This window comes from Syngnathoides biaculeatus, chromosome 17 (assembly GCF_019802595.1).
Source record: "Syngnathoides biaculeatus isolate LvHL_M chromosome 17, ASM1980259v1, whole genome shotgun sequence".
Lineage (NCBI taxonomy): Eukaryota > Metazoa > Chordata > Actinopteri > Syngnathiformes > Syngnathidae > Syngnathoides > Syngnathoides biaculeatus.
In genome coordinates this window covers 13,766,965-13,790,210 of record NC_084656.1, presented here as the reverse complement: position 1 = coordinate 13,790,210, position 23,246 = coordinate 13,766,965, and the positions used below count along the sequence as shown (strand labels likewise).

The following is a 23,246-nucleotide window of genomic DNA, read 5'->3' as shown; positions in this document are numbered from 1 at the left end:
TCTATCACATCAGACTTTTAAGACAAAGCACTGGGTTCCATTCCGAGCCAAGTTAAATGAATACACCCACTCACTTATAAAGATTACAATGATATTACTCGTGATCTTCACAAGTAAAAAGTACTCACCCTGTTTTACATGCGCAGTACGTTTTCACAATTTTATCCTGTTGGATTTCAATGTGAAGTTTGTGAGGCATCAAACGTTTTTGCATCAATCGCCAACATTTCACTGTAACTCTTGACATTGTGTCCTGCTCTGTCCAAAATCTTAATTCCGTGTACATATCCTTGCGTGAAATAGTTGAGACCTCTCTGTAGAACTCTCTTGGAGAAATCTGATGCATTTGGCAAAAAACATATTGCAATATTATCTGGAATACACGATAGAGAATCCAGTTGAAACCGAAGATTGTGACGCACGGCAACTGTAGCTAAGGGTGGCAGAGCTGAAGAATGCCAGTCGGAAAGGTTCAATTGCCAAAAACTGGTGCCTATTAAGATGGCACAAGGCAACACATTTGCCTCGAACTATTCGTGGAGCCAACAGCAAACAATTCTCTTAAATGAGACGATAGACGAGGACTGCATAAAAAAAATGTTTGCCATCAAAATGCTGAATCTGGGATAATTTCACATTTTGTCGTGTTCGATGCACTTACATTTTATGACACATGCAGAATTGATTCAGGAATTTTTTTTCAAGGCAGAAAGTTTCATCTGCACCCTCTTCAAAAAAAAAAAAAGCTCAAGAAAGCAATGCAATGGGCATCATGTTTATTAGAAAAACAAAATCAAGCCTGACATTGTTGAACAATAACACAGACAAAGTAGTAACCTTTTCTTTGATTGTACAGACAGCGAATTCTTATGAAACGTGTTGAGGTCAAAAGTTCTGTCCAATAATACTGAACCAGAGGAAATTGTGTTAGTAAATTGTTTAAACAAGTCACCCATTTTGCAAAATAACAGTGTGTGCGAGGGGAGGCGACAGGACATCAAACCATCTGAAATGAATTAATTATGCATGTAGTGCAGAACAAACAATATTAATATTTTTCGGGAGATTCTGGGGGGCAAGGAGTCACATAACTGGTTGCCAGAAGCTCTGCATCCAGCACCACTTCGCAAGTGGGGGGAAAAAAAAAAAAAAAAAAAAAAAGTCTCTTGATTTATAAAAAATAGAAAAAAAGTGTCTAAAAAGAAGATATATGAATGTCAGGCTTTAGCAATCGCTTTTCCAAAGTTTAATGGTTTTGTCATTTTCTAGTGCCGCAGATGCGATGATGTTCTCAGTCGGGTGGCAGGCGGTCGAAATGACCACGTCTGGAATATCAAAAGGGAGGGAGGGGAACCAATTTCAATACCACACAACTCTATTTTAAAATTATTCTTCAGAACATTAGTCCCACTTCATATTTTTCCTTTCACCAATTCGTATGAATTCCTACAATATATTATGAGATGGTACTTGCTGTAAAAAGGTTCATGCATTTTGATATCTTTGAAAGACTGCCCCCTCCCAGTTTTTAGCAGTACCTGTGTGGCCCTGCAGTTTCTGCACGATCTCCTTTGTCTGGAGGTTCCAAATGTACACCATATTGTCCTCAGAGCCTGACACGATCCACTGTAACAGAGAGCACATTTAATATCGTGCAACACAATTTTTTTAAGCATGTGAGCATGTCGGTGACATCTGACTTTAAATTACCTTTCCACCTGTGACCGAGAAGTTGGCAAATACGCAGTACTTCTCATTTTTATGGCCCGTATATGTCTTCAAGCACTGCAGAGAAGCGATGAGAGATCGCAGAGGACTAATTAAGCCTCGGCTTGATTGAGACAAAAAGTTAAGCAACTGAGTACATTATATTTTTCACAGAAATTCTCACCTTTCCTTTGCTGTAGTCCCACAGCTTCAGCGTGCTGTAAGGCAAAATACAAAAGATGAAAAGTTTAGCAAGAAAAAGCACATCTACTTGGATATTACAAGCGCATGCATTTTTTTTTAGAGGAATCTGTCGTCCTCTCCTGGCCGTTATAGATATAAAAAGGATAGGGGGAATAGGCCACTTGCTACTCCTGCGGTAGACAACGCCAGGCATTGACTCACATGACCTACGCCTGTTAATAAAAATTGCTGCGCAGCTCAGCTCTCGTGATTGGCCCAATTTAATCACATGCTGTGATGACGTACTCACCGTGCCCACCGCATGGCGAGTCAGGAGACATATGGCAAAAAAGGAAATCCATGTGAAGGGGAGTTGTTTGGTCACTCACTTATCAAGTGTGGCGGCCAGGATGTATTTCCCGTTGGGAGAAAACTTGACAAATGACACAGGAGGGTTGTCGTCATCTAACAAACAAAAACAAAACCAACATTTGCGGTTGTGAAATGACGTTAAACTATGACTACTTTATTGAATTCAAAAGACATCAAAACAATCGTCACCGTACCTATGAGTGTTTTTAAGCATTGCCCAGATGCCGTGTCCCAAATTCGGCTGGTGACAAAACAAAAAAAGTAGTAGTTGTATATAAATGTATAGTGTGTTATTTATTTGTAGTCACAACAAGGTGCTGATTTCGAAAGCCCAGTTCTTACCAAAGACCATCGTAGCTGCTGGACACGATCAGGGAGCCATCTCTGTTGAAATGGACCTAAAAGATAAGCATTTATAAAAATTTGATCTGTCTATTATTTTAAATTTAGAGTTTGACAATAAGAGCTGCAGCAATCTCTTACAGCAGAAACGGGGTCCGAATGAGCGGGCAATGTTTTCAAACATTTCCCAGTCTTCACGTCCCATATTCGAACACTCTCGTCAAACTAGAAACAAGAAAAAAATGAGATAAAATCCGCAAAGCACAAAGTCCTCCACTTCGTTTATAAGCCTTTTAAAAAAAAAAAAAGTGTGTGTGTGTGTGTGTACTCACCGATCCCGATACGATCAGATTGGATTGCGGGTTGAAATTACAACAGAACACGTAGTTGCTGTGACCTTTCAGGGTCTTCAAGCATTTTCCCTGCAGACACAGAGAGGGAGAATTATTACGAGCTGGACACGCTACAACATAGACCTCCATACTCTCACACACAGAGCCAAGATGTTAAATAAAAGGCAGAGCGGTCCAACTAACACCGCCCGCGCTGCCGATTCAGCAGATGTCCAGCTCCGCCTGTAAAATACTGTCTTGACACATTCTCAAACTAATAAAGCAATCCCCGCGAGCCCCAACGCGAGCAAGCCAGTAAATCATCTTTGGAACGTTATCCCAACATGACAAGAGGAGGGTCCGAAATGCAACATGTTATGATGAAACCTTGGTGGAGATTGTTCAGCTTAAACTCTGACGCTCACGTCAAGCTCCGCACGACAAAAACAGACAAAAAAAAAAAAAGCAACATGACCTCATGCCTTGCAGTTTTGTGGCAAGCAGCCAAAGAGTGATAAGTGCTTGTGTTTCTTGAGTATCTTTTCGTAAAAACTATTTCTGCAAGGCCAGCACAGTCCGACAACAGAGGCCTCAGGCTTTACCGAGCTGACGTCCCAGATCTTCAAGGTCTTATCATCAGACGCAGAAACCAGGAGGTTGGAGTCAGACGACCAGGCCACATCGGATATGCCCTGTTGATACAGAGGAAATGTGCACTCAATGGAACCTGGTAAGGCACGTTAAATGTAATCATCTTCATTCATTGTACTATATGTAAATGTTATCGCTTCACTGTGCAGGTTTGAAAAGATAACTTGGGACATCTCAAACAAACGTTTACTGGACTTATGATTTTCCCACTACATTAGCTGAGGTTAGTGACAGGCTAAAAAGTAAACAGTAGTTACGTCCCTGCCATAGAACCACAGCTTTGTTGTGACCAAGGACACCCTCCCCCCATTTGCAAATAGATTAATTATGTTCCACTTACAAGTTTGTGTCCAGATATGGTTTTCTCAAACTTCCCGTCATAAGCTCCCCAGATTTTGATCAGTTTATCAGCAGCTGCAAAGAGAAAGCATGTGGACATCCAGAGGTTGCTTTAGGTACAAGAGAGCGAACGGTGACGCTTGACTAAGGTTAAAAAGCTGTGGAAAATTTCCAGTATTTTTCCAGAGTTTCCAGTAAATTTCCACAGGTAGTTAAACTGGGAATTTTTTTTCGTAATGTGAAATAGTAACAAAAATGCAAACATACTAAATTTAATTGTATTGAAAACCCTCTAGCTGTTCAAAAAAATGTGCCATTTAAAATGAAAAGAAATCAGCCAATGGGCTACCGGCGTTCTATATTCATCTGTATTCTCATGATTTTTTTTGGTCAGGTATAGAGCTCGTGCACCTACGTCATCAAATGACGTCACTGGCCGGACGTGTCAGTCAAACAAACCATTATTCAATACTAAGTCGGTTGGAGAGGATGCAAAAATACATCTTATAGTATGACGCCCAGAGTTTTGTCCGATATCGTTAAACATTTAGAAAGTGATAATAAATGAAGGTACATGAAAAAATGAGAGACAATTGGCATAGAGGACCCATATTTAATGCCGAAGTCGATGCTTTTGCCGATAAGAAATTGCACTGTTAACTTGCTTCCTCTTGTCTCGGACAACTGGATCTACACATGGATCTGGTGAGTAAGTCGTCGAGATTTACACGGAAGAGTTTGAAAGCGTAGAAAAGTCTTGAGGCATACAAATAACTTCGTTGCTGGATCTGTTCTCAATCAAGAATAAATCCCATATAGTGATGGAGCCGCTCAGATTTTTTTTTCAATACAAATACCAATATTTAAATAAATGACCCCTGGTTTTACACAAACTCGCATTCATTAACTGATTGGGGGAAAAAATGACAGCGAGTCGGACCCTCCGTACACGAAGCGTGTTGCAGCCACACGTTAAACTTTAGTATACTTCTCTGTGACAGATGTTTTTTTTTAATATGCATTGTTCTCAAATGAGTCCAATGCATATTTAAAAAAAGAAAATAAACTGCTGGGATAGGCTTCAGCCCCTGTACACGGAAGCGTGTTGCGGCCACACGTTGAACTTCGGTAAACCTCGCTGTGACCGACGGTTTATTTTATTTTTTTAAATATGCATTGGACTCACTTGAGAACAATGCATATTAGAAACAAAAAAAAAAAAGTCTGTCGGGGAGAGGTTTACTGAATATTAACGTGTGGCTGCAACACGCTTTGTCGTCGTCTTTTTTTTTTCTTCCAAATTCGCCAACTTGGCATTATAAATACCTCTTGGGAATTTGAGATTGAGAAGAATAATTCCTACCTGAAGTGAAGTGATCGCTACACAGTCATGTGTATTTGGTTGGGAACCATCCATCACGTTTAATTGTCAAACTCCATCAATCTTTTCTCGTCTTATCAGCTGGTATTCCATAGAATGATCTCTTTGAATATCTGTCTTGTCTGTTGTAACAACCAAGAGCACAACAAGTCTCCGGCATTGTGTATTCTGCTCCGGTTCAATGTCCCCCGCACTGTCGAGCAGCTTTTTTTGAAAGGCAATATGGTGCCGGGAAAATGGTGACGTCACATGCACGAGCTCTATAGGATACGCCAAAATATATTTTCCCCAGCAATATTAAAATTATCTCTTGTGAGTCAACCTTCAATTCCAAGTAAATTTCTTGTTTACTATTGATTATTCCCAAGAAAAATTCCACCTTTGAAAAATTCAGCAAACCTCAGCTTGTCTCCCCTCCCCAACAAAAAAATGGCCTCAGGACTTACAGGAGCTGGCGAGCCACTCTCCGCTGGGACTGAACTTGACAGACGAGACGGCTTTAGTGTGGCCAGCTAGTGTAAACTTCAGTCCGTAGTTGGGCTTGGCAGGAGCTGACTGTTTAAAAAAAAAAAAAAGGACACCAGATAAATAACAAAGACGACGACAACTGAGCTGCAAAGTTATTATTCTTCACTGCAGGTAAATTTGGCCAACCTTGCTCTGAGTGGAAGATGCCGACGTCCCCACTGGAGGTTTCGTGTCAGTCTCTGGCTTCTTATCTTCCGTTGCCATGGTAATGGAATGACCATTAACTGTGCGCTGTCAGTAAATGCACAAATAAATTGCATTTGTTATTTGTCGGGGGCGTGGCCAAGCCACTGCCCTGTGCGCGGCTGCCTCTGGAAGCAGCTCCTCACCTGCACTTGGTTGGCCCTAATGAATTCGTGTATTTAAGCCTTGTGTTGCATCACTAGTTGCTATTTCGTTGGGTGAGACTGCATTAGGGCTGCGTGAGTATACGAGCTTCCTGTTGTGTATTTGCATCGTTTTCCCGGCCAGCCTTCATGTGCCACCACAGCCACGTCTAGTTAACTCTTGTTTTTGCCTAATAGTTATCTGATCTAATTTCCGTGTTTTTGTGCCTTTGCCTTTTTTGTGGACCGCTTACCTGTGTATGACCTCAGCCTGGAATAAAATCATTTTCAAGTCATGTAGCTACCTCTGAGTCCTGCATTTGGGTCCTACCCCTTGTTCCATGTTCATGACAATTTACACATGAGAGAAACTTCAAGTCACTCAAGAACTGCAAACAAAACTGTGTAACAAAGCTAAAGGACGTAGCTATAGTCTTAAATGACAGTGCATCTGCTACAGCAAAGAGCCACATTTGATCATGCAATTTACGTAGCGATGCAACTGCAGTTTTGGGGTTTCATTGCACTGATTGCAGTGATAGACTGTTTATCCACTCGACTATTTACTTTTTTTTTTTTTTAATGCACGTTTGACAGCCAAATTAAACTATTACCTGACCAACATCTTCAAACTGGCTTTAGTTTGGACCATCATTTTGTGAATGTATTGTAAATCTTGTCCCTCAGCTCTCCAGAATTATATCATATGTTGTCTGTTTTCTTTATATTAAGACGTTGGGCATTTTTTTTAAACTTATGGCAGTCACAGTAAAATGATACTTATCACTGAGACCATCTTTAAGGCATCTGTATGACAAGGCCTCTTGTAATGTCTGCATCCCTCTGATTATTTGCACAACGATTTATCGGTCCATTGAAATCTGGCAGTGTTATTACAGCATAAACTAGTTCATCAGTGAAAGAATGTGGCTCACTGTGTGTGTGCTTGCGTCTAAATTGCTGTATAAAATTAGTTGCTATTTAGTTTGAGGGTAAAATAGTATACCCAAACACATGTATTGGTCATTTAAAATCAAAACATGGACGGAAATAAGTTAACCATTCCCACACATGCAGCCCCAACTGTTTAGCTAACATGCTATGCTAACGCAAAACCTCTCGACTACATTGCTGTGGCTTTGGCAAAGCAACGACATTGTTGCCACCTCAGCGCTTTCTGAATCTGCACTTTTGATGCAGGAAAGCCACTAATACTCGTGTAGCCAAATGTCGCTTATGCACAAACGTTGATGCTGTTGACAAATTGAGTTAGCCACTACGTAGCGGCCCTCATTTCACACAATGAGACGTCGCACATAAAACCGATACTCACGGGAATTTAATTGAATTTTGGTGTCCGCTTGCTGCTCCTCATGAAACACCAGTAAGAATATATGCACGTGTTCAAGCGTTAAGACAATTACAGAGCCGCAAGTGGCTCGCTTCTTACTGCACGTTGGCAATAATAGAGGCTGCGGGGACGAAAAGCGGGGAATGTGCGTCTGCGGTGATGTCCACGGCGCATGCGCAACTACCTCACCAGAGATGGGCCGGGAGGAAGGACAAAAAGGGTAAAAATCAGGTTAGAAGCATCACTATGGTATTTCTCACTTGCTGAGTGTCATGAACTTAGTTGAATTGAACGGTTTTCCCGCATTATTCGACACAGCTTGTGAACATTTTAAAAAGAAAAATGCATTCTGATGCACAGGGAGCAAAAGTAAAACTAAAAAGAAGCGCATATGTCTCAACATAGACAGCAACTCAAAATGGACTACACCATATGGAGGTAAAGAAACCATTTACATCCCATTTCTGTGAAACTTGGTTGTTGACGTCCCACTGTAGTCAAGAGGAGGAATAAGCCTAAGAGGTTTTCCAAAATAATGACAAAAGAGTGGAAGTATACTCGTTGTAGTTTATCCAGCCATCGATTTAATTTTGTGAGCCGCTCATCCACACAAGGGTCGCGGGAGTGCTGGAGCCTTTCCCAGCTGTCAGCAGGCATGATGCAGGGTACACCCTGAACTGCTTGCCAGCCAATTGCAGGGCGCATGGAGACTACAGCACTCACAATCACACCTAGGGGTTATTTTAGAGTCTCCAATCAATGCATATTTTTGGGATGTGGGTAGTTTACCAATACTGTACAAGTAGCTGACATCTACATGTACTTTTTCTATTAAATATATTTGAATTGACATAACACTTCTATTTCTTCAGTTTGTAGCTTGTATACGTGTAATACAATGTAATAATAAAGGACATTTCAGATTGTAAATGACTGGCAACAGAAAACAAAAGCCATCATTCATTACATTTTTATTCAGCCTTTGTCAGTTGTGCCTTTGTAGGTCATAGTCATCAGGGTTACACAAATAGTGGTTCAGGTGAACATAATTGGCAAGCATCCTATTTAGCTACTAATTGCTGTTTTACGTGAACATTGTAAAGATGCACATGCTGACAAGACACCAAGACCACCATTAGCCTGACAAGCTTGCTCATGTTAAGTCTGTTTTTCGATTCAATAATTTCATTCACTTTGTGAATATCAGGCATCCCACGGGGATACATTGTTTTTAAAGCTGTCTCATTTTTGGGGGTGTGTGCATTACAGGCAAGTTTTCTTTGGAACATCTTCACACCTTTCATCTTGTGTTTTGGATGGGGTGAAAATCCAGAGGATGTGGATTGTATACATCATTGTTATTGGTGTTTCTAATTAAAAACAATTCAGTAAAATACTAAAACATATTTGCATTTTTTTTACACACATTTACATAATTGAAATAACAAATATCCTGCTATTGTGGACACAGTGATGCAAGAGGGCTGCCTGCAGCACTAGCAACCCGTGATGGAGCTGAGTGGGCTAGGCACACCCCAGCATATGTAAGACTTGGTCTGCAATGCGCATTTTTTCAGACTCGTCACTGGTTTGTGGCGTTGCCGTTTCACCTGGTGAGTCTGGCTCTGTGACAGGAGGAAAAAAAAAAAACTGACATTATGCCAGTAATACACTGTGCCAGCATTTTATTTTTGTTAATAGTCATATTGAGTAAAATGTGGTGAGCTGATTATGATTTAGAGGGATAAATAACCCACTATAAGGTCATTATAAAGAATATGACCTAATGTGAGGGCTATGTGTGTGAATTATACCTGTAATACTGGTGGCAGTTGTAATGGTGCGTCTCTTCCTTTTGTTCCCCTACACATATGTATACACAATATTTCTGAGTTTTTGACTATGCGTTAATACAATATAAAAAGTTGGGAGGCCGGGCTCACATAATTGTCACTGCTGGACCATTCAGGATACATCTGGGAATGGAGTTTTTTTTCAGCATCAGCGATCTTGTAATATTTTGCCTGTCCTTCGTCAGTCAGCAACTTCCACTTTGGACGTTTAAAAAAAAAAAAAAAAAAGCACACAATTAATAATTATGCTTATTAATGTATTTAGATGAAGGGATGGGGGGGGGGGATCAAGCATACTCACCATGTGCCCGAGGACAGTATTGACAGATGCACTGTCTTTTAAATTCATCTGTGCCTTTACATGTTGTCTCTGCTCCTTCAGAAAACACATAAAGGCGTTGGGTGGCTTCTTGACATATGGCTGATCTGCATCCCGTATGCGCCGGCGCCTTCGTTTTCTTCTGATGTACAGAAGAAAAAAGGTAAAGAACTCAGGCTATGACATGAAACTGGGAGGAAATAAGTTTCATCAAGAAAACTCAAAGACTGTTAAAACAATCTGTGAGGAAAACAAATTATGCATCCAGTGATTCTAATTTTTAAAGCTTGGCGATAGCGCATAAACCCTTTAAAACAAATGAGATTGACAGCATTTCAGACAGACAGTTGAGCACAGAAGTGAGTTTTGCTTCCAGGCACTAGTGGTAGGTGGATATCAGTTACAACACAATCATGATGCAACTAAAGGGGCGAATTAAGACTCCATCCACAACAAGATAATCGACCTGTTTTTGTGCTGATTTTGCTCCTTGCCGACCAAGCAAACCAAACACCAGACAATCTTATGTTGTGTAAGATTATGCTTGTAGGTTTGGTTCACACAAAGGTTTTTATACTTTTAAAATATATTTATCTAATACAGACTGGTTAGCACAACTGACTTCCAGTTCTGAGGACCGGGTATCAAATCCGGTGTGAGTTTGAGCGCTCTACCCGTGATCAATAGTCTCCTTGTGATTAATCCGCATGTGTTACTAACAGGGGAACTCTGGGTACGGAGCAAACGCTTACAGGGAAATCACCCGGTCTCATAGTTCCCCTTCTTCTACATAAAGGTAGCTAACATACGTTATATCCTAACCCTAACTTAACCTTAAAACAAAAGTTGATTAAACATATATGTACGTTCCCTGTGTTTGACTTTCTGAGACGTCCATAGCGAACATGAACACTCGGCGACAAGTTGTCGAATGGCACATGTTGAAGCATTGATGGGGATGTTTCAGACTGGCCAGAAGTTTCCAAAATATACACGCATGCGCATTAATCACAAAGACTTTTCAGCACCGGGAGCGCTCAGACTGTCACACCGGCCTTGCCTGTGTGGTGCGTGCTTGTCCTCCCTGTCCCTGTGTGGGTTTTCTCCAGTGACGCATCTTCCTTCCGCATTCCAAAAACATACATGGTTGGCTAACTAAAGAATAAAAATTAGACTACCTCGATCTGATCGCCCTGACTGGATAATTAGTATTGCATGCCGAGTGTATGGTGGCCGCGATGGGCGGGGTACGCATTTCAGCGACTGCCGTGGAAAAAAAGCAAGAAACAGACGGTAAATAGGAAGCTAGTTTGCTAGAATCAGTCTTTAATCGCAGTAGAAACAAGCTGACGAAAGAAATTAACGTTGCAAAAAGAGACTATGCAGTCAAACTTGAAAAACATTTCAGCCCTAATGATTCCAAATCAGTTTGGCATGGATTACAAGTGCTCACTAATTACAAACGACGTTCTCCCACGGTAGAAAACAAGAGCGGGCTAGTCGAGAACCTAGATAGCTTTTACTACAGATTTGAAATACCATAATTTCTCAAAAATAATGTGCAAATTTTTCTAAAAATATTTTCAAAACATTAATAGAGCATATTATATTTAGGTGTCTATGGATGAGAAATAAAAAAATACAATCACATTGTAGTCCTGTACAGGTACATAGAGTAGTAAAAAATGTATACATAAACATTTCGATATGATATTCGATGTCTTATGTTACACATTTATATATATTATGGTATTGTGCGCCCCCAACCTGAGCTATCAGACCTTTTCGGGGAGCTTGCATTTTACAATTGTTAGCATAGCATATTTGTTGTTACTGCAACAAAGATCAGAAACGACTCCCTGTGAGTTTGTTTTAACTCAAACTAAGACACAAAATGTCGAGAACAATGGCGAGTTGTGCAGCTGCTTTTAAAAGAAATGTCACCAATGGTGCCAATGCCGCCGCAAACCCGGAGGTTGCACGGCGGTCTGAAGTAGTACGAGCGTCATAGGCACATAAAAAAAAAAAAAAACACGAGAGCGCACACAATTTAAATGCTCGGTTTAAAAGAAAAAGTGCTAATTATGCTCATTTCTAGGGAGTTTGAGCTCATGTTGTTTTGATAGCCACCTGAAGCCAATGACCTATCGTTGTTTCGGACTGCCGCACAACCTCTGGGTTTGCGGCATCATCTGCACGAGTGATGATGTCTCTAGACTATATTACCGCTAAATCAGCACATGCACAATTATTATTATTAGAGATTGTTTTACGGACAGTTTTTTGAAAAACAATACAAGCACAAACCCAACAAAATATAAATACAGATCATTCGTAATATTTTGAGGATATGGGTAGCAGCAAATTGGTGGTGCGCATTATACATTGGTAGAAGGGTTTTCCTGCTTCCCCCCGCCCCCCCAATTTGGGAGTGTGCATTATACTTCAGTATGCATTATACTCGAGAAATTACGGTAGACACTTTCACACCACGCACCCACCAAGCCGCACCACAAAGCGAACCACCTTCCACTCCACCGTTTAACATCCATGAAAGTGACATTAGACAGACCTTCAAACAACAAAACTTTTTTTTTGTTTTGTTATTTGTTATTAATGTTGTACCAGGGCAGCATCAGCTGCCGTAGAAAAATCCTTGTGTGTTTTTATACACTCGGCCAGTGAAGCTGATTCTGATCTCAATCAGTATACCTGCGCAATTGATCTATCGGCAACACCTGAATGAAAAAATAAGATGGATGATAGGCTGACTTTTTTTTTTCTTTTTTTTTTCCTTTGGACATGCAGTCATTCGATTGACTAAAACAGCCTCGGCGATCAACTGGTTGATCGCGATTGACGCAGTGGGCACGCCTAGTTTAAAGCCTACTCTAAAATGTCCTTGGGTATGCATGTGACTGCAAACTGTTCGTTTGTTTATACGTGCCCTGCGATTGGCTGGCAATCAGTTGATGGTGTTTCCCACCTCTCTCCTGGAGTTAGGTGAAATGGGCTCCTGTATAACTGCGACCCTAGTGAGGATAAACGGTGCAGAGAATGGATGGATGGATCAAAGGAACCTGAACATAAAGTCAGGCATTTAAAAGTTGGTAGTCAGGTGTGGATGTGCTCTGGTAACCTCAACACACAACACCAAAGATTTTGTTTAGCTGCCAATCTCGAAGTGTCGTATGAGTCGATGTGGTCTACCAAAACAGAAGAAAAAGAAAACACTTTCAGATGCGCATTGTTTGCTGACTGTTCACGAAGGTTGTTGAAGAGGAGAGTTTTAAAAAATGTTTAAAAAAAAAAAAAAACAACTTGGTTTGGAAAATGTCTTGCCATCTGCTCAAGTCGACAACAACAAAAGTCAGGAAGCGGACTAGCATCTCTCCAACCTTTCACTTCAAGATCCCAAGTCCTTATATTTTGGTTACTGCTGACAAACTGGATATACTGTACTTACTCAACCTTCAGCTGAAATCTTTTTTTTTTTTTTTTGTAAAATCAGGCCACTGCTACCAGTTCTATGCGCTAGAATGAAAATAAGTCTTACTTTGTAGATGTTATTGGAGGAGCAGCAAATACCGGGGGACCAGCGAAGTGATAGACCACCCCTCCATTCCTTTATGGATAAAATAGACAATTTGATAAAGGGAAGCAACATATTTGAAACTACTTTGATCGTGTCTGCTCGAAAAATCAAGACATGAATATGATTCTTACTTTGAGGTGGAATTCAATGGAGCACCATAGACAGATTGGCCCGTCATCTGAAACTCTCCTCCGTTCCTATATTGATTCATGTGAGATGTTTGATAAGAACACTTTGATAGCGCCTTCAATGAATGTTATTACTTACAGCATCCCAGGAGGACACCAACTGGAGCTTTCGGGAAGTGTCCATCCAGGCACTGATATATTCTGTGCAAATACAAGGAATAAGTTGTCAAGTTCCCACAAAGTGACGGCATGCTCCCCTCCAATTTTGTTACATTAAGCTTATCTAGTTGAATACCTAGAAATGCCTATGATCCCTTTTTTGTTACTATTAGTTGTTCAACAACTACTCAATATTAAAGTGACGAAAAAGGATAAAAATCCATGTATTAAAGCAAACCCTTCATGAACTCTTCTGCGATCCTTGCAGCTACACACGGGTCACTATCAGTTATGTACTCACCTGGGTGCCACCTGCCTGACTTTTGACGTCAAATGCATGCATGCCATATGGATTTGACTGCGATCCTGCCATCATCTGACCTGGCTGTCCAAAAGCTGAACAGGGCGGGATGTACCCACTGTACCCTCTGCTGTGACCAGAGACCAACTGACAGTGGGTGTCAAACCTGAGCCAAGGAGGCACAGGAGGTGGACAGCTTGTGGTAGTACACACCATGCCGCTGACCACCTCCAGGAGAGTAGAAACAACTTCCTCCCACTTGAGTTCTGCAACAACTTTCTCAAATTCTGCCCTGAGCTGCTCCATACTGTCAGAACTAGCTCCTTCTGACCCTACTCCTCTCCTCTCCTCTCCCTCCTGAAGAATGACAACGGCTGAAGACTATTGGGCTCCTATGACACACATCAATGAGAAGCTGCTTTTGAGACACTTTTCAGGGTCACATCATATTTCACAGATAATGAGGTGATTTTTTTTTTTTTAAATCAAAGACAACTTCATTCAAAAGTTCAAATAAAAAATATATATCAGATTCATTATCATAAACTGAATAAAAGTAGCTTACCTTTTTAACATAAAAGACAAGGAACATACAAAGACAAACTCAGCACCACATGCCTCACCATAAGACAGAGGAGCCATGCTTTCGGCTTGTCCCGTTAGGGGTTGCCACATTAATCATCATAATGTTAATAAAGTTACAAATGTTAGTGAGAAAAGTGGTGACGTTAATGACTTTTTTTGAGTTGGAAATGTCACTCAAGGAGGAGTTATTATTAATCATAATTTTGATAAAGTTACAAATGTTAACTACTTTTTTGGGAGTTGAAATTGTTACTCAAGGATGCGTTGATGAATTCTGGGAGATGTTTATTATATATTATCATCACTATATTATAATATCACTATTAGCATTTGTGGGGCTTTTTTGCCAACATGCATGACTTTAAGACATTTAGTTGTGATACAACGACAATTACTGGTTTGGCCTTTAATAAACTATGTAAAACCTGACTTTATACAAGTTAAAAAAAAAAAAAAGTCATGCAAAGTTTAATTACTGACGTGACTTCAAGGTACAGAACACAGAATTCTCCAGAAGCCGTATTGCTAGGATACATAAAGGACACGATAACTTGTCAATTGAAATTCCACATTTGGGGAATAACGAAGTTATATCTATTACTGAAGTGGAGATTTGCTCTGTATATTATGGTGTATTATGAAATTGTTAGTGAAATATTTGGTTCGCTTTCAACTGTCTTTTTCAAAGACGCGTGATGAAAAATGAAGTATTTGTCAAAAGATACTTACGAATGCGATCAGCGACGCATCTTTTTGTCCCAACGAAGCTGTCCCCAATTTCTCTTAATGGTTCTGCATGTTATAAGTTAATTTAGGTATTTCGACTTACAACTGATTGCTGTGTAAAGTACTGCTAAAATGAGACAGCAGACAGAAGAAAAAATGTCATATGAAAGCCTCAACGTATCACATAGAAATATGCGTTGCGGGGCAACCATACACTACGATCGTTTCCGTTTCCTGTTTAAATTTTTGTATATACATATGAATATTTTACGTGAATCTTGGTTTCGCTGGAATACAGTAACACGGTGAATTAAGCTGTTCAAACCACAAACTATAGATGAGTTTAGTGTATCGCTCTCTCGATGCATGATGCAAAATGAACTCATTTTAGAATAAATTTGACGAATTGTATATTGGACACATTATGTGCGGATGTTGCGTCTTGAATGGAAGTCTAAAATCCTCGTAGTTGAATTATCATGATTCTATTAAAAAAAAAAAAAGAGGTGTAGTTGAGCCTCCAAGACAAAAGGAGGCACTATAATAATTTTAGAAAAATAACGCCATAAAGACACCGAGGAGAAACGGCAACAACTCCCCACTGTCTCGGAAAAGAAACTTGAAATTTTACCGAGTAGATTTAAGCATACATTTCTTTTCATCGGCAATGATTCTTGTTTCTGAAATAACTTAACTGACTCCCGCCCCCCCCCATCTTGCCTCGAGGTAATGTGAAAAAAATACGTTTCGTTTATGTTTTCTTTCCGTCCTATTTTGTTTCAAGTGGGAAATACACGCGTTCTAATGCGCGTGGAAGTTGCATGGCGTGCAGTACTCCAGACGTGCTGTCCATTTTCAAACGACAACCCGTACCAAAGGCGGTTTGGGCGTTGTGTAGTGCAGCCGAGCTTTGCTAACAACAATAGAACCAGGTAGCTTTCAATGTCTCACGTGCTCACTGATTTTCTCTGCGCTTCTTCCAAATAGTGAAACACAGTATTCGTAATTATCCAGAATTGGTCTGTGACGTAACGAATGTTAACCACAAATACCACTTTCGCCTTTCAGTGTAATGCATTTTTCTACACTATTATAAACAACAACAATGACTCTCACACAACCAGTCATCCCGGAACATTCTTTTTTTTCCCCCCCCAACCTTGTATTGGCTCTCATTGTAGTCTACCAATTGAGGGAAGTGGCTTCTTACGTGGAGTAGTAAATAAGTTCACAGATGACTAATGACTTATGTTGGTACTCTTATTTCAAGTTATTCATCTGTCACACTGTCCAGTTGTTTTTTTTTTTTGTTTGTTTTAAATTCCAATAGATCAAAATATGTGGGCTGAAGAAGAACAATGCAAAAACATGGCCTCAGTTCTCCTGAACCATCCTGAAGATAGCACCTGTGTGGTTCACAGAAGATAATACAAACCAGGACTGGCTGTTTTCCAGCTTTCTATGAACTTGCATCAATGATCATGCAATCGGACACGGACCCACCAGCACCAGAGGTGAACAACCCCCCTCCACCCGAGGTCACAAATGCCAATAAATTGGGCCGAAGGACCAACCAGCTTCAGTTCATACAGCGTGTTGTGGTCAAGGCTGTGTGGAGGCACCATTTTGCCTGGCCTTTTTACCATCCTGTTGATGCTGTGGCTCTTAACCTACCTGTAAGTACCGAGCAAGAGTATTTCTGCGATAAATAAATCTGCAGGTCTGAGATCTCACAATAGTTTTATCGCAGAATGTACATAATTACAATATAAGACTTTTTGGATTGTGTAGGTATGGTTTATAATAGGATTGCTAATAGAGCTAATTATCCTGCACTGACCAGCGGATGTTAGTCTCTGCTAGTGGATGGTTGCCTGCTGATGCCAACATACTTTTGCCTAATCTGATTGTGTATCGACAATATTTAGTCCATTCATTCATCTATCTTCCTTTCTGCTCATCCTCACTCGGGTTGTGGGCATGTTGGAGCAAGCTATTTCTGGTTGAGGGGCAGGGTACACCCTGAACTGGTCACCAGTTAATCACAGGCCACGTATAAACAACCAACCATTCACACTCAGATTCACACCTAGGGGGAATGTACAATCTTCTATTAAACTACCTTGCATGTTTTGGGGATGTGGGAGGAAAAAGGAGAAAACCCAAGCAGGCACGAGAAGAACATGCAAGCGCCACACAGGTGAGGATGGGTTTTGAAGCCCAGTCCTCAGAACTGTGAGGCGGATGTGCTAACCAAGTTCCACTGTGCTGCCAATATTTAGTCTATTTTCTATAAAAATAACTTCAAACATGTAAAACCAGCAAAAAAGGTCATGGTCCATGTTTAATCATGCAATAAAGCTGGTCCTAATACTGTATTAAGTGTAACCTTTTTGTCTGAAACCAGGATATAAACTTGAAGCAGAATTTTGTCTTTACCCATATTACAAACTGTGTGTGTGTGTGTGTGTGTGTACGTACAAGGCTGGTTAGAGCATCTGCCTCCCTGTTCTGGGCCTAGGGTTCAAATCCTGGCCCTGCTTGCGTGGAGTTTGTTCTCCTTGTGCCTGTATGCTCCGGGCACTCTGGTTTCCTTCCACATCCCAAAAACATGCATGGTAGATAAAACCGTAAGGTGTTAATGTGAGTGCGAAAGGTTGTTTGTTCCAATTTTCCCAGTTCAGCGTGGAGCCCGCCTCCTGCCCGTTGATAACTGGGATCTGGTCCAGAACTACTCCCCTTGTGAGGATAAGCAGCTCTGAAATAGATGGAAGGATGTGCGTGTAGTCTGGAATCAACCTAAAAACTTTGCAGTTGTACACAAACCACCTCAACTTGCTGTGTGTCACAAACGGAGAAGTTTTATCACTTGTGTAATATTGGGACTCTTGTTTATGAATTAGGACTATCATACCATAATAACAAACCCAATGGACTTGGGAACTATCAAAAGACGGCTTGAGAATAACTACTATTGGAGTGCGAGTGAATGTTTGCAGGACTTCAATACTATGTTCACCAACTGCTACATTTATAACAAGGTGAGACATCCTGGTGAAGCCTGCCTTTTTGCCTTCTTATTGTTCTTAGCTGCACACTTAGCTCCCTCTCTCCTCTAGCCTACAGATGATATTGTGCTAATGGCTCTCGCCTTGGAAAAGATTTATTTGCAAAAAGTTGCACAGATGCCTCAAAAAGAAGTGGAGCTGTTAGCGCATGCAACCAAAGGGAAAAACAAAGGTTCAGGTAATGGATTGTCGGAATGCCTCACCAAAATATTACATCAGTATTATGAGATGTCATTTTACTATAGGCTTAAATCTGCAGCAGAAAAAATTCTGATCTTTACAACAATTAAACTAAATTGGAATGGGTCAATAAAATCTATTTAACAACTAATTGTGTCTTTTAGGTGCTAATTTTGCCTAACTTCAGCCTTAAATGTCCTGTATTTTAGCCAGTAAGAACTCCATAGAGGCTGGAACTCAGGAATGCATGAATGATTTGGCACACCACCAAATGAAAATAGCACAAAATATGAATTTGGAAATGATTTAGTATTGATTTACTGACAAACTAACCCTGTGTGTAATCTAAGTTTATTTAATTTAAGATAAAGATGATGTGCTTGTAGAAAAACCTCCGATTTATACTGTTGTGTTAATGGCCCAACGTACCTTCTGCCATCTAATGGAAGACCATTTAATTATTCTGCCTGGCTCGATGCATCAGCGGCATAGATGAAGAAAGGTCCATTTGTGAGGAATAAGTTTTGGACGAATTAAGTGAATGTGGATAATTTCCTGCAGCATTTTGGAGGATATCTCATGGCACACTTGTGCAACACGGCACCCTGGTCTGGAATCACCACATTAAAAGACAGAAAAATTCAAAGCATATGTTTCTCAGAAAATGTGACATTTTACAGAGAATGTCAACTTTGTTTTTTATCCTCTTCCCGGTTGATGCTTTTTATGTATATCGTTCACAAATTTTTGTTAATGTATGCATGCAGGTCAGCAAGAGGCAACTACATCTTTGTCAGCCAAACCGCAGGCACCGACAAAGCACACGGACTCCAATTCCCCTTCAAAACAAAAAGAGGCTTCACAGTCCAACACTGTATGTCTTCTTGAGCCTGCATCATATTATATATTTTCGGGGATCTAAAGAACTTACTATCTTATTTGATTATTGTATTTGATCATTGAAGAAGAAAGGCCCAAAGAAGAGCAGTTCAGTTTTTCATGCACGGCTGAATGAGTCTCCAGAAAGCAAGAGAAGACGGGAAATCCCAGACCATCCCACCCTCCTTTCTGTCAGCGAAAAAGACTTGGCGCTTCAAGATGGTGAGACGATCCAACTCCGGTACTGCGAGGAAATCCTGAAGGAAATGCTCTCGAAGAAGCATGTAACGTATGCCTGGCCTTTCTACAAACCTGTGGACGCTGAAGCTTTGCAGCTGCATGACTACCATGACATCATTAAATACCCAATGGATCTTAGTACTGTCAAGGTATTAAGTCACGTTATCGAAGTGAGGGTGTCGACAACAACAAAGGGTGTCCTATCTCAAGATTCGTTTCATTACTAGGCAAAAATGAAGAGAGGAGAGTACCAGGATGCTCAAAGATTTGCTGCGGATGTCAGGTTAATTTTCTCTAACTGCTACAAATACAACCCACCGCACCTTGAAGTCGTTGCCGGGGCCAAGAAGCTTCAGGTAGGTCAGCAGAATGTCACGCAGTTCAACCCCCGACTTTTCTCTGTAATCTAAATTTCTTGTATGTTCTCCTTTCCGTTTGCTCCAGGATGTGTTTGAGAAAAGATTTGCTAAAATTCCGGACGTTCCCATCAAGGGCACGTCACAGGGGATCTACGGTCCGGTTCTTAGTGGACTGAGTGCCACGGTCTCTTCCACTTTGGACAAATCTGACGAACAAGTCAACCCGCTGCCAGAGTTGCAACAACAGGTGGAAAGGTTTTTAATCGTTCAAAAGTTTATTGAAGAATCTAAATTGTCCTTAAGTCTGAATGCAATATTGGTACCTCTCAATATTTGGTTGGCAGCAATGAAAGCCTGCAAGTGTTTCTTGCATCCATCTGTAAGCTTTTTGCACATCCCAGGTGGTTTCTCCCACTATTCATTTGAAATTTGTTCAAGCTCTTGAACATTTGCAAGGTTCTTTTCCGCGATGGCAGCTTTCAGCTCAACCCAAAGATTTTTAAATGCATTGACATCAGGATTCATTGCCGACCATTTTAAAACAGTCAGTTTTTTTTTTCCTTTTCAACCGTTCCTGTGTGTTTGGGTCTTTGTCCTGCTGGTGGACCCATGACCTCAAACTAAGTTTTGTTACACTGGGTCAGACATTTCGCTTTAAATTCTTATGATAATTTTCTCATTTCATGATCCCTGTGATACAGTTAAAAGCTTCAGTTCCAGATTTGGCAAAGAAGCCGCACAGTATAATGAATCCTCCACCAATGTTCTCTCTGTTTTACATGACTGAGCAAACACACTAAGGCCATGAGCACTCCTTTTGACCACTGTCAGCAACATCAAACAAATGCACCGTGGTCATTCATTCATTAAAAGGTTCAGCTTGCATTCCCATCAGAACATTTTTAAGAACAATTTTGCAAACTTAGACTGAAAATGTCAATAAACAAAAAATACATTTCAATACAAATACATACCTAGCCAACTATAAACTATAAATTTGAAAGGTCGCTTCCAACTTTTCCATTTATTTATTTCTTTTTAACCCATAACGATATCCGAGTTTATTTTTTTAGGTGTAAAACTGAATTATTGCTTGCAGAATATCTTTTGCATTGCATGTTGAAAGCTGAATGAAGCTCCAAAACAGTTTTAAGGTTAATGTAATGTTGCCTCCTATAGTTAAAATACAGAATTAGCTTTTTGGGCAATGTATCGTCTGTGCTTTCATCCTTAATCAGGCTGCACCAAAGTGAAATTTCAACATTATACACCATCTCATCCTGCACTTTCTACTTTGGCTTCAGACCAGATCTTTTTACTCAAAAAAGAGAAAATCTCGTCCAGTTTAACCACTTTTCTTCAATTATTCACATACCCCATTGTTTGTAATTTTGAGTGTACCCCTTTAAAATGGAGGGGAGCGGTGTCAGGTAAACTAGGAAGTAGAGTGTATGGCCTGGTGTGGCCGAGGAGCAGCTCTTTGTGAGAGGCAGTGTGCTGCCGTGTTTATATATTTAAAAAAAAAAAAAAAAAAAAAAACACGTCAGGCTGTAGTTCACTGGGCTGGATCTTTTTTTCTCTGCGCTGAGAGTGTGTGCAATGCGCAGTTCCGCACTTTAGAGGGAACATTGTCTTCCACCACGCTTGACTGCTGGTAGTGTTCTTTTCCTTCGTCATCATTGCACTGTTTGTAAACATACTGCTTGTGTCTATTGGTTAAAAGCTCAATTACTTTTTCATCTGTCCATATAATATTGTTTATTTTGAGTTTTGTATCAAACAGTCCTTTGTGACGTTTCACTTGATTCATTTTCTGTCATGATTTCAAATGTACATTCTCTACACATTTTATAATAGTTTCACGATTGGTGGTCCTTAGCACTTGCATTGAAATGCATGTAAATTTATGAGCACAACTGTATGTTATTTCTTTTCTTGGCTTTTAAATAGATTAGATTATGCAGCCTGGAAGAATTGTATGGACGGAAGCCACAATGCCACGGTTCTAACTCAAATCTGTGTGATGCAGCTTAAAGATGTTCACAAGCATCTTAATATCCTCTCGGAAGTCCCACCAAGGAAGAAGGCCGTCAGGAGACCAAGTAAAGAGCGCACTGACAGTGTTCATATCGATAGCTACAGGTAGGAAGGCCTATATACGTTTTATTTGCCCCACCGAAAACAGACCGAAAGTAACGTTCTTATCCGTACCGTTTTTACTTTCAGAAAGTCAAAGAATCATGGTTCTGACTGTGATGAAGAATCTCTGCAAATGACGTACGACGAGAAGCACCAACTGAGCCTCAACATAAACAGACTATCTGGCGTAAAACTGGGCCAAGTGGTGCGTATCATTCAGAGGCGAGAGCCTACAATATGTGAAGCCAACCCAGACGAGATCGAAATCGACTTTGAGATACTTAAGCCGTCAACGCTGCGCGAACTGCAACAATATGTCCACACTTGTCTATCCAAGAAGTTTAAGAGATTTCAAAGTAAGTGTGCAATAATGTGTGCTTAAATTAGAAACATTTTATTATAGTATGACTTAGTGACTGCTGAATTTTTCTTTTAATTAACAGAGACGAGGTGTCTAGTTGGGTCTCATCAGATGGAAAGCAGCAGCTCCTCAGATTCCTATTTCAAGAGTTCTTTGGACTCCAGTTCAGAAAATTCAGACTTTTGACCGCGTCAATAGTTTTTATCCTTTTACTTCTACAGATTATGTATAGTACAGTATATATTATTTTGATATGTTTTAATAAACACCTTTTTACATGTTGTGTTCTGTAGATTTGCTTATTTTATCAGGCACTATGAATCTAATTAATGGAGACCTACTAAAGCCAAGTCCTTACACTTGAGTTTGATTATGCAGTGCATCGGGCTTATCAAGTGCAGGTTAATTTATCAAATTTATCCACCCAGTAGGCAAAATATGTAATCTGCGACTATACCTTATGTTTCAGTTGCCATTGAAGGAGGAAAAATATGATAGTGTTATTGGCACTCAAAACATCAGTGAGGCAGTTGGAGTTAATGACTGTTCTCCCCATGATTGCTTTTTTTTTTTAATAAACCTTTGAAGTGTTTTATGTTTTTTATGTTGTTTGGTGGCAGTTATTGAAATGCAGCAGTACAGACAAGGTGGACACCAATATTAGGGGCACATTCAAAGTCTTCAAGATGCTCATCAAAAACCATAAACCCAAATCAGCGGTGACCATATGATGACAGAGATTTAGCTTTAGAAATAGTGTTTATTGCTTTCATAATTGTTAGAAATCATAAACAACTGGTTTCTTCACTTAAACAGTTATCAATGATTACAGTAATATTTAA

General features: G+C 40.2%; 3 protein-coding genes across 5 annotated transcripts; 1 reads left to right on the top strand and 2 right to left on the bottom strand.

Moving 5' to 3' along the window:
• Positions 1-759: 759 nt before the first annotated feature.
• On the bottom strand, positions 760-7,697 carry wdr5 (WD repeat domain 5). Its single transcript, XM_061801135.1, has 14 exons — positions 7,495-7,697; positions 5,962-6,066; positions 5,754-5,862; positions 3,928-4,001; positions 3,539-3,628; positions 2,937-3,026; positions 2,746-2,829; positions 2,605-2,660; positions 2,457-2,503; positions 2,280-2,355; positions 1,892-1,925; positions 1,711-1,785; positions 1,539-1,626; positions 760-1,325 (listed from the first exon to the last, which is right to left on the bottom strand). Exons 2-14 carry the CDS (start codon positions 6,037-6,039, stop codon positions 1,225-1,227), a joined length of 1,002 nt encoding a protein of 333 aa, XP_061657119.1. The 5' UTR covers positions 6,040-6,066; positions 7,495-7,697; the 3' UTR covers positions 760-1,224.
• Positions 6,241-22,685, top strand: LOC133490715 (bromodomain-containing protein 2-like). Of its 3 annotated transcripts, XM_061801134.1 has the most exons (12): positions 6,241-6,257; positions 9,748-9,847; positions 16,509-16,854; positions 18,082-18,219; positions 18,298-18,424; positions 19,194-19,300; positions 19,392-19,694; positions 19,773-19,901; positions 19,990-20,151; positions 21,934-22,046; positions 22,131-22,399; positions 22,487-22,685. In XM_061801134.1, the coding sequence occupies exons 3-12, from the start codon at positions 16,654-16,656 to the stop codon at positions 22,588-22,590; spliced, it is 1,653 nt and encodes a 550-aa protein (XP_061657118.1). In that variant the 5' UTR covers positions 6,241-6,257; positions 9,748-9,847; positions 16,509-16,653; the 3' UTR covers positions 22,591-22,685. The 3 variants fall into 3 exon arrangements, with proteins under 3 accessions (XP_061657118.1, XP_061657116.1, XP_061657117.1); XM_061801132.1 differs by lacking the exons at positions 6,241-6,257; positions 9,748-9,847 and adding an exon at positions 15,728-15,904; XM_061801133.1 differs by lacking the exons at positions 6,241-6,257; positions 9,748-9,847 and adding an exon at positions 15,911-16,110.
• LOC133490718 (uncharacterized) lies at positions 8,467-15,548 on the bottom strand. Its single transcript, XM_061801137.1, has 9 exons — positions 15,182-15,548; positions 13,868-14,259; positions 13,547-13,608; positions 13,411-13,476; positions 13,241-13,309; positions 9,667-9,826; positions 9,456-9,563; positions 9,327-9,375; positions 8,467-9,137 (listed from the first exon to the last, which is right to left on the bottom strand). The coding sequence occupies exons 2-9, from the start codon at positions 14,171-14,173 to the stop codon at positions 9,037-9,039; spliced, it is 921 nt and encodes a 306-aa protein (XP_061657121.1). The 5' UTR covers positions 14,174-14,259; positions 15,182-15,548; the 3' UTR covers positions 8,467-9,036.
• Positions 22,686-23,246: the final 561 nt, after the last annotated feature.

Coding starts and splice junctions, on each gene's coding strand:
- wdr5 (XM_061801135.1), bottom strand. CDS start 6,039: ATGGCAACGGAAGATAAGAAGCCAGAGACTGACACGAAACCTCCAGTG. Junction 2,504..2,604: donor AGCAGCTACGATGGTCTTTG/GTAAGAACTGGG, acceptor TTTTGTCACCAG/CCGAATTTGGGACACGGCAT. Junction 1,926..2,279: donor CTGGCCGCCACACTTGATAA/GTGAGTGACCAA, acceptor TTTGCCTTACAG/CACGCTGAAGCTGTGGGACT.
- LOC133490718 (XM_061801137.1), bottom strand. CDS start 14,173: ATGGAGCAGCTCAGGGCAGAATTTGAGAAAGTTGTTGCAGAACTCAAG. Junction 13,310..13,410: donor CCATTGAATTCCACCTCAAA/GTAAGAATCATA, acceptor TTATCCATAAAG/GAATGGAGGGGTGGTCTATC. Junction 9,376..9,455: donor GGTCCAGCAGTGACAATTAT/GTGAGCCCGGCC, acceptor ACATATGTGTAG/GGGAACAAAAGGAAGAGACG.
- LOC133490715 (XM_061801134.1), top strand. CDS start 16,654: ATGATCATGCAATCGGACACGGACCCACCAGCACCAGAGGTGAACAAC. Junction 19,902..19,989: donor CCGGGGCCAAGAAGCTTCAG/GTAGGTCAGCAG, acceptor CGTTTGCTCCAG/GATGTGTTTGAGAAAAGATT. Junction 20,152..21,933: donor TGCCAGAGTTGCAACAACAG/GTGGAAAGGTTT, acceptor TGTGTGATGCAG/CTTAAAGATGTTCACAAGCA.